Genomic DNA, 9,784 nt, shown 5'->3' with positions numbered 1-9,784 from the left:
GTTTTCTAGCGTGCTCCTTAGACAAAAGACGTGCGACCGCACAGTAGAAACGGTCGCACGTCTTCGTTCACACTGCTCGATTCTCGTACGATCGCGGTGTATTGGCACCTTTACAATGACTTGGAAGATCATTTGTTTTTGTACAGTAATTTGTATATTTTCCGCTTTACAATAACTTTCCAATCTGTATCTTTCCAGCCCTAAAATAACGTGCATCCTCTCTCCTCCTCCTCACATTTATTTACTTATTACTGGTATTGCTATACACTGAGTGGCCAGATTATTATGACCCCCCCATCAGTACTTCGTTGGGCCGCCTCGTGACTCCACGAGATGGTGAAAGGTGATGCGAGGAATCTGACCCGGCACTGTTGCCCTTCTGTTGTCTTGTACCAGTCTTGCCCCTCCCCCGTTCTGCCCTAACATGACGGCTAACTGACGGCCACAATTCGCACGCTCAGACCCAGATTTTCGGCTGACAGTCCGGTCTTTAAACACTTTAACAATGAGCCGCTCTTGAACATTTAACAAACTCTGCTGTTTTGCTGATACTCGCTCCATGGCTCCGAGCGCCAACAATCATCCCAGGTTCAACGGCTGTTACATCGCGTTGTTTCCCCGAATCTTCAGAAACAAATCACTTCTACTGTCGTGGTAACCAACCTGCTTCCCTATTTATAATGGTCCGGCCCTCTAGCAACTTCAGCGCCAAATTATAGCTAATTTGCCTACAAACGTCAGGTGGTCATAATAATCTGGCCACTCAGTGTATTTCTATCTATTACATTGACATCAGTCCCTACCCTCAAGCAGTGGCGTCACAAGGGGGTTGCGGCTCGCACACGGGTGCCACCGCTGGAGGGGTCACACAAAAATGACTGATTGTCACTCCTTATGAAATGTCGGGCACTCAGAGAGCCCGGCAGTGTCAGGAGAGAGGAGGGGACCCGGCAGCATACCGTATCCCGCCGGGTGAACGTACCCTCCTCTCTCTGCTGGCGTCCATCACCAAGATGGCCACCGGCAGACGTCAAAAGGACCACTGCATATGCGCAACGACGTCATGACTCACGCGCATGTGCGATGACGTCACGGCGGGCTATCACCCAGTCTCCGCCCCCGGGTGACACCCAGCCTCAGGACGCCCCTGCCCTCAAGGAGCCTACAATCTATAGTCCCTATCACACATGCATAGCCAACTTAGAGAGGAGCCAATTAACCTACCAGCATGTCTTTGTGCGGGAGGAAACCCACCCAAGCGCAGAGAGAACATGCAAGCTCCTTGAAGATAGTGATGTGGCCGGGATTCAAACCAGGGACCCCCAGTGCTGCAAGGCAGAAGTGCTGACCCCTACACCACTTACAGAAACTTGTATCTTTTTTTATTCTTAACTTACATTGTCGATTGTAAGCCCTCAGGGGCCGGGCCCTCCTCACCATCTTGTCTTGTATTGTGATTGTAATGTCTTCCTTATATTGTAAAGCGCTGCGCAAACTGTGGGCGCTATATAAATCCTGATTATTATTATTATTAGTATTTATTACTAATGTATCTTTTTTTCTCCTTTCAATAACGTGTATCGTTTTTAATCTTACAATAGCTTGTATCCTTTTTTTACCCTTACAATAATGTTTATCTTTATTTAATATTAAAATAACTTGTGCCATAATTTAATATTACAATAACCTGTGTCTTTATTTATTATAATAACTTGTATCTTTATTTAATATTACAATAACCTGTGTCTTTATTTAATATTATAATGACTTTTATTTGTATTTAATATTACAACAACCTGTGTCTTTATTTAATATTACAATAACCTGTGTCTTTATTTATTATAATAACTTTTATTTGTATTTAATATTACAATAACTTGTATTTTTATTTAATATTACAATTATTATTATTACATAGTATTTATAGAGCGCCAACAGTGTGCGCAGCGCTTTACAATGTAAGGAAGACATTACAATTAAAATAGAATTCAAGACAAATGGTAAGTAGGGCCCTGCCCCTGAGGGCTTACAATCTGAAAACCTGTTTCTTTATTTAATACAATAACTTGTATTTGTATTTAATATTACAATAACCTGTGTCTTTATTTAATATAATAACTTTTATTTGTATTTAATATTACAATAACTTGTATCTTTATTTAATATCACTTCCCCCTCCCTCTTAGATTGTAAGCCCTCAGGGGCAGGGCCCTCAATACCATCTTGTCTTGAATTGTATTGCAATTGTAATGTCTTCCTTATATTGTAAAGCGCTGCGCAAACTGTTGGCGCTCTATAAATCCTGTATAATAATAATAATTATTATTATAATGACTTTTATTTGTATTTAATATTACAATAACCTGTCTTTTTTTTTTTTAACCTTACTAACTTTTTTTTTTTTTACCTACCTAATTTGTGATTGTTCTCCTATTGCAGGGGTGGGCAACTCCAGCCCTCCAGCTGCGCTTTAGCTACAAATCCCAACATGCCTCTGTCTCTGGGAGTCACGCCTGTAACTGTCAGTCTAAAGCTGCCCCATACACCTTCCAATTATCTGCAGATTTTCTGGGGTCAGATGGAAAAGGTGCAACAGATTCCTCCATCTACAATTAACTGTGTGGATGGAGGAATCTCCACCCGGGCCAATCTGTTGCACTTTTTCCATCTGACCACAGAAAATCTGCAGATAATTGTAAGGTGTATGGGCAGCTTTAGAATGCCTCATGGGACTTGTAGTTCCACAACAGCTGGAGGGCCGATTGCAGATTAGAAATGGGGGTGAGGTGGGTATTTAAGTGCCTATAAACTTTATTATAAAAGGTCAAGTCTTACGGTAGCCTGTTGACCAATCATGGGTTGGCATTGTAAAGTGATCGGCCCCGGGTTCAGTTTGCTTAGATGTTTGCTGAACTCAGACAGAGATCCGGGTGCAGCGAACATCCAAGCGGACCAAACACAGTGCCGCATGTGTCCTAGGTAGGTCCTGTGTGAAATGTGCACAGTATCCTTGGTTACTAGGACAGTAGCGGCTGGGCTAGACATCGTCATTGGTTGCTAGTATGCAGATGGCACACCATAATATCCAATGATGCTGTGCAGCTGCCAGCCTCTTATCAACCAATGACACTGTGCAGCCCAGCGTCCATCATCCTAGCAACCAATGATGTGGTGCGGGTTGCATGGTGCCATTGGCTACTAGGACAGATACAAAGGTTTGGCAGAGGTAGCCATGGAGGGATGCACTGAGTCTGTGAGAGGTAGCCATGGAGGGATGTATCGTGAGAGGTGAGGTAGCCATGGAGGGATATGCTGTGAGAAGTGAGGTAGCCATGGAGGGATATGCTGTGAGAAGTGAGATAGCCATGGAGGGATGTGCTGTGAGTGGTGAGGTAGCCATGGAGGGATGTGCTGTGAGAGGTGAGGTAGCCATGGAGGGATATGCTGTGAGAGGTGAGGTAGCCATGGAGGGATGTGCTGTGAGAGGTGAGGTAGCCATAGAGGGATGTGCTGTGAGAGGTGAGGTAGCCACGGAGGGATGTGCTGTGAGAGGTGAGGTAGCCATGGAGGTATGTGCTGTGAGAGGTGAGGTAGCCATGGAGGGATGTGCTGTGAGAGGTGAGGTAGCCATGGAGGGATGTGCTGTGAGAGGTGAGGTAGCCATGGAGGGATGTGCTGTGAGAGGTGAGGTAGCCATGGAGGGATGTGCTGTGAGAGGTGAGGTAGCCATGGAGGGATGTGCTGTGAGAGGTGAGGTAGCCATGGAGGGATGTGCTGTGAGAGGTGAGGTAGCCATGGAGGGATGTGCTGTGAGAGGTGAGGTAGCCATGGAGGGATGTGCTGTGAGAGGTGAGGTAGCCATGGAGGGATGTGCTGTGAGAGGTGAGGTAGCCATGGAGGGATGTGCTGTGAGAGGTGAGGTAGCCATGGAGGGATGTGCTGTGAGAGGTGAGGTAGCCATGGAGGGATGTGCTGTGAGAGGTGAGGTAGCCATGGAGGGATGTGCTGTGAGAGGTGAGGTAGCCATGGAGGGATGTGCTGTGAGAGGTGAGGTAGCCATGGAGGGATGTGCTGTGAGAGGTGAGGTAGCCATGGAGGGATGTGCTGTGAGAGGTGAGGTAGCCATGGAGGGATGTGCTGTGAGAGGTGAGGTAGCCATGGAGGGATGTGCTGTGAGAGGTGAGGTAGCCATGGAGGGATGTGCTGTGAGAGGTGAGGTAGCCATGGAGGGATGTGCTGTGAGAGGTGAGGTAGCCATGGAGGGATGTGCTGTGAGAGGTGAGGTAGCCATGGAGGGATGTGCTGTGAGAGGTGAGGTAGCCATGGAGGGATGTGCTGTGAGAGGTGAGGTAGCCATGGAGGGATGTGCTGTGAGAGGTGAGGTAGCCATGGAGGGATGTGCTGTGAGAGGTGAGGTAGCCATGGAGGGATGTGCTGTGAGAGGTGAGGTAGCCATGGAGGGATGTGCTGTGAGAGGTGAGGTAGCCATGGAGGGATGTGCTGTGAGAGGTGAGGTAGCCATGGAGGGATGTGCTGTGAGAGGTGAGGTAGCCATGGAGGGATGTGCTGTGAGAGGTGAGGTAGCCATGGAGGGATGTGCTGTGAGAAGTGAGGTAGCCATGGAGGGATGTGCTGTGAGTGGTGAGGTAGCCATGGAGGGATGTGCTGTGAGAGGTGAGGTAGCCATGGAGGGATGTGCTGTGAGAGGTGAGGTAGCCATGGAGGGATGTGCTGTGAGAGGTGAGGTAGCCATGGAGGGATGTGCTGTGAGAGGTGAGTTAGCCATGGAGGGATGTGCTTTGAGAGGTGATGTAGCCATGGAGGGATGTATCGTGAGAGGTGAGGTAGCCATGGAGGGATGTATCGTGAGAGGTGAGGTAGCCATGGAGGGATGTGCTGTGAGAGGTGAGGTAGCCATGGAGGGATGTGCTGTGAGAGGTGAGGTAGCCATGGAGGGATGTGCTGTACCTCCTCTGACCGACAGCATCATATTTCAGAAAAGCAACTTTTAAGCAACACAGTTCAGTAACATTTTAAAGGAAAACAATTATTGTGTTAATTTTTGAACAAACTTTATTTCAACAAACAAACAATACAAATACAGAACAGAAGAGTACTTTACAAGTAGAACAACTTTATTACCATAAATAACATTTAACAGGAAGTGCCGAATGTTCCCAACATAAAACCAGATCAATGTCTTATCTCCATTGTACAAGAGGATGAGGGGGGATTATAACAGGAAGCCAGAAGGGGGCACCCTCACATGGGGGCTGATATAGCGAATGGCGGTGGGGGGGGTGTAGGCACTGAAATGCCGGGGCTATCATTGGGCTAAGCCGGCACTGTGTCAGAACGTAGCAGCCAATGCGACTGTACTGGCAGCCGATGTGACTGTAGTGGCAGCCCATGTGACTGTAGTGGCAGCCCATGTGACTATACTGGCAGCCGATGTGACTGTACTGGCAGCCGATGTGACTGTACTGGCAGCTGATGTTGCATGAGAAAGACTCTGCTGTCTGACACCTGAGCGCAGGCCGTTTCATGCAACACCGGCTGTCAATCAGGGTCAGGCAGAAGAGGCTGACACAGCTCTCTATGAGAAGATTCCATGTGCCGGTAACCAACCAAGAGTGGGCGGACATACCCTTTAAGAGAGTCCTGTAGAATGTGGTTACTCGGGGACCCCGAAGTCTCAGTGTGCCATTGTTCTGGGACCCCCCTCTTCCAACCCGGTGCAAAAAGCATGTCACCGGCTACGATGAACTCCTTTGAGTCTTTTCCTCGCTGCGTCTTATCAGCAGCGCGTCCTCCTCTCTCACCTTTGCAAGATCTGACCTACTTATAGAAAAACAAACAACGTGGATCGGGCAGCCGCCTCTGTTTAGGTTTGCGAGTAGCGTGGGCGGCTCCGTGCTTCCGTCATCGGATCGACCTTTGCCAGCTCCGGCGCTCCGACTTTTCGGGGAGGGCTGTAAACATCGGCCGCTCGTCTTATCTCGCAGGGTTCAAGGCCCAGGATCTGCGCAGTAGGTGAAGCAGAAACTGGATACAGCTCGCTCAGCCGTCTTCGAGTGCGTCACGAGGCGAGACACTGTGGACAGAGAAGGCGAACCACGGTCAAGCACGGTGCTGGGATGTTCTAACTCAGCGCATTTTATTTAAACCGCAGTTTGTTTATATTAATAAAATTATAACATTTCATCCCTGTAAGATATACATTTTATGTGACATCAGGCTGCCCAATAGACCTGCCCAGTAGACATGCAATGGGGAGATTCTCCATCACTTCCTGTTCTGTCTGAGACCTGTCAAATGTATGTATGGAGGTATGAGGGTCCTGATTACTACACCTTACATCTAACAGGGAGCAGGAGGTATGAGGGTCCTGCTTGTTACATCTAATAGGGAACAGGAGGTATGAGGGTCCTGCTTGTTACATCTAATAGGGAACAGGAGGTATGAGGGTCCTGATTACTACACCTTACATCTAACAGGGAGCAGGAGGTATGAGGGTCCTGCTTGTTACATCTAATAGGGAACAGGAGGTATGAGGGTCCTGCTTGTTACATCTAATAGGGAACAGGAGGTATGAGGGTCCTGATCACTACAGCTTACATCTAACAGAGAACAGGAGGTATGGGGGTCCTGCTTTTTACAGCTTACATCTAATAGGGAACAGGAGCTATGATGGTCCTGATCATTACAGCTTACATCTAACGGGGAGCAGGAGGTATGAGGGTCCTGCTTGTTACAGCTTACAATTAATAGGGAACAGGAGGTATGAGGCTCCTGCTTGTTACAGCTTACAATTAATAGGGAACAGGAGGTATGATGGTCCTGCTTGTTACAGCTTACATCTAATAGGGAACAGGAGCTATGATGGTCCTGCTTGTTACAGCTTACATCTAACAGGGAACAGGAGGTATGAGGGTCCTGCTCATTACAGCTTATAATTAATAGGGAACAGGAGGTATGAGGGTCCTGCTCATTACAGCTTACAATTAACAGGGAACAGGAGGTATGAGGGTCCTGCTTGTTACAGCTTACAATTAATAGGGAACAGGAGGTATGAGGGTCCTGCTTGTTACAGCTTACAATTAATAGGGAACAGGAGGTATGAGGGTCCTGCTCATTACAGCTTACAATTAATAGGGAACAGGAGGTATGAGGGTCCTGCTTGTTACAGCTTACAATTAATAGGGAACAGCAGGTATGAGGGTCCTGATCATTACCGCTTACAATTAATAGGGAACAGGAGGTATGAGGGTCCTGATCATTACACCTCAGCTGGCAACTGAATACCAAGCCTATATTTCACCGATCAATGGGTCCAGTGCTCCTCCAGCACTCTGAAGCATCAGGCTCAATCAAAGCTCAATGAACCTTTCATCAGCATGCTTGCACAGTCATAAAGCATGGTGCTGGTAAACGGTTAGTGGGTGTATACCAGTTGGCACCGACTCACCTGGATCTACCTGTGGAGGAAGGCCACCGGCAGCTCTCTGTGTGGCATCAGGGTCCCGGAATGGATGGTGTCCACGGGATGGTTATCGGTGGCTACAATGTTATATCTCCTGACGAGCTGGAGGAAAAAAACAGAATATAAACGTACTGAGAAAAAGCAAAAGACCGCCGAGGTCTACAATGTATAGATGGCCAGTGTGATGCGCCGAGGTCTACAATGTATAGACGGCCAGTGTAATGCACCCAGGTCTACAATGTATAGATGGCAGTGTAATGGTCCCAGGTCTACAATGTATAGATGGCCAGTGTGATGCCCCCAGGTCTACAATGTATAGATGGCCAGTGTAATGCGCCCAGGTCTACAATGTATAGATGGCCAGTGTGATGCGCCGAGGTCTACAATGTATAGACGGCCAGTGTAATGCACCCAGGTCTACAATGTATAGATGGCAGTGTAATGGTCCCAGGTCTACAATGTATAGATGGCCAGTGTGATGCCCCCAGGTCTACAATGTATAGATGGCCAGTGTAATGCGCCCAGGTCTACAATGTATAGATGGCCAGTGTAATGCGCCCAGGTCTACAATGTATAGATGGCCAGTGTGATGCCCCCAGGTCTACAATGTATAGACGGGCAGTGTAATGCGCCCAGGTCTACAATGAATATATGGCCAGTGTAATCCGTCCAGGTCTACAATGTATAGATGGCCAGTGTAAGGCGCCCAGGTTGCTTAGTGGCCAGTTTATATACGGACTGGGTATGCTCCTTCAAGTGACTGAGGTGGCCACCTTGCCCATCAGGTGGTCATCCTACAAGAGCCAGTCATGTTTATGCAATCAGGCAGGCTCATGTAGTAAATAGTTGTTGGTAGATGTAATGGAGATACCAGTTCTCTCTCACTGCATGACATCCACCCCTCACTGTAGCCAATGGCCTTTTTTTTGCCCTTCCAATCAAAGCAAGGGGGTCACACTGCTGAAAGACCATACCATATAAACAACATAAGGCAGAAATTATCTGACAACTGAAATCGACACCCATCATATTTGATGCATTACTGGTGGAAGCAGCGAAGTGCATGGCACAGACAGAGTAAGCCACTGTGGGACAAGGTGGGTCCAGAGGGGGAAGATGAGTATGACCACCAGATGGTGCCATGTAACTTACCCAGCAAATACCGAGCTGCAGCTGAAGCTCAGCTAGACGGCGGCCAATGCACATGCGCTTTCCGATGCCAAAAGGGACGTGGGCGAAGGGGTTGATGGTGTTCTTGTCCTGGAGCCAACGCTCGGGCCGGAACTTAGACCAGTCATCGAAGCATTCTTCATTGGAGCCCAGCACGTGGCTGTTTATGGTCAGGACCGTCTGCGGAAAACAGAAAAAACACAGATGCTTCATTCTATTCTTCTTCTTCTATTCATTCATTCTATTCTGTTATTATTCTTTATATAAATATCGAAAACTTCGCCCCTTTGAATGGCCACAAAACCCAAAGGGAACCCAAACTGCTTAGGATGAATAAACCAATATATTTATAATATATACATTTAAAATGCATTATATATATGTCTCGGAGACAGGAAGTGAAGGAAGATCTCCCCATTGGGACACAGACAGTCCTTCCCCCCAAAACTAAGGTGACCAGATTTTTTAAATGAAATCCGGGGACATTTTTTTTAGCTTCTGACAGGCTGCGCTATTATCGTGTCTTCTCAGAAGCTGCATACAGCGCGAGCTGATTAAATAGTAACCATCACACGCTGTATGCAGCTTCTGATAGCGTGGGAGACGGACAGTGGTGTATTTTGGTTTGGGGCTGCCCTTGGCAAGACAAAAATCAGGCACCCCCCCGCCACTAAAACTGCACCACCCCTTCCTGTTTTTTACTTTTTGCTTAACCTGTCAGTCGCTGGATACAGCTCACACACTGTATCCACCTTTTGACAAGTTCCGCTATTAGCATAGCAGGAAAGCTGGGGTCTCAGGTGGGCTGTGCAGGATTTGTGGTGGGTTCTGCAGGGTCTATGGTGGGCTCTGCAGGGTCTCAGGAGGGGGCAGTGCAGGATCTGTGGTGGGCTCTTCAGCCTGCAGAGCCCACCACAGATCCTGCATAGACCCCCTGAGACCCTGTTGAGCCCACCATAGACCCCCACCATGGACCCCGCAGAGCACACCATAGACCCTGCAGAGCACACCACAGATCCTGCAAAGCCCCAGAGACCCTGCAGTCGCCCGATGGGAATCTGGACCCGCACCCTCTTGCTGCTGCTGCTGCTGCTGCTGGCCTCTGCCTCCTCCTTCTCGGTTAGACAGCCG

At 48.1% G+C, this 9,784-nt stretch overlaps 1 protein-coding gene across 1 annotated transcript in view; it reads right to left on the bottom strand.

The window, feature by feature from the left end:
* Positions 1–5,920: 5,920 nt before the first annotated feature.
* Positions 5,921–9,784, bottom strand: part of LOC108790437 (1,25-dihydroxyvitamin D(3) 24-hydroxylase, mitochondrial) — a 19,997-nt gene continuing 16,133 nt past the window's right edge. Inside the window, exons 10-12 of the mRNA XM_018560693.1 lie at positions 8,636–8,833; positions 7,469–7,585; positions 5,921–6,094 (exon numbers count right to left, since the gene is read on the bottom strand). Coding sequence (XP_018416195.1) covers positions 7,475–7,585; positions 8,636–8,833 — 309 coding nt within the window. The 3' untranslated portion in view covers positions 5,921–6,094; positions 7,469–7,474. The remainder of the gene's footprint in view (positions 6,095–7,468; positions 7,586–8,635; positions 8,834–9,784) is intronic.

Source organism: Nanorana parkeri, unplaced genomic scaffold (genome assembly GCF_000935625.1).
Source record: "Nanorana parkeri isolate BGI_ZX_2015 unplaced genomic scaffold, ASM93562v1 scaffold474, whole genome shotgun sequence".
NCBI lineage: Eukaryota > Metazoa > Chordata > Amphibia > Anura > Dicroglossidae > Nanorana > Nanorana parkeri.
Note: the sequence above shows the minus strand (reverse complement) of the source record. Positions and strands in the feature narration are given on the sequence as shown.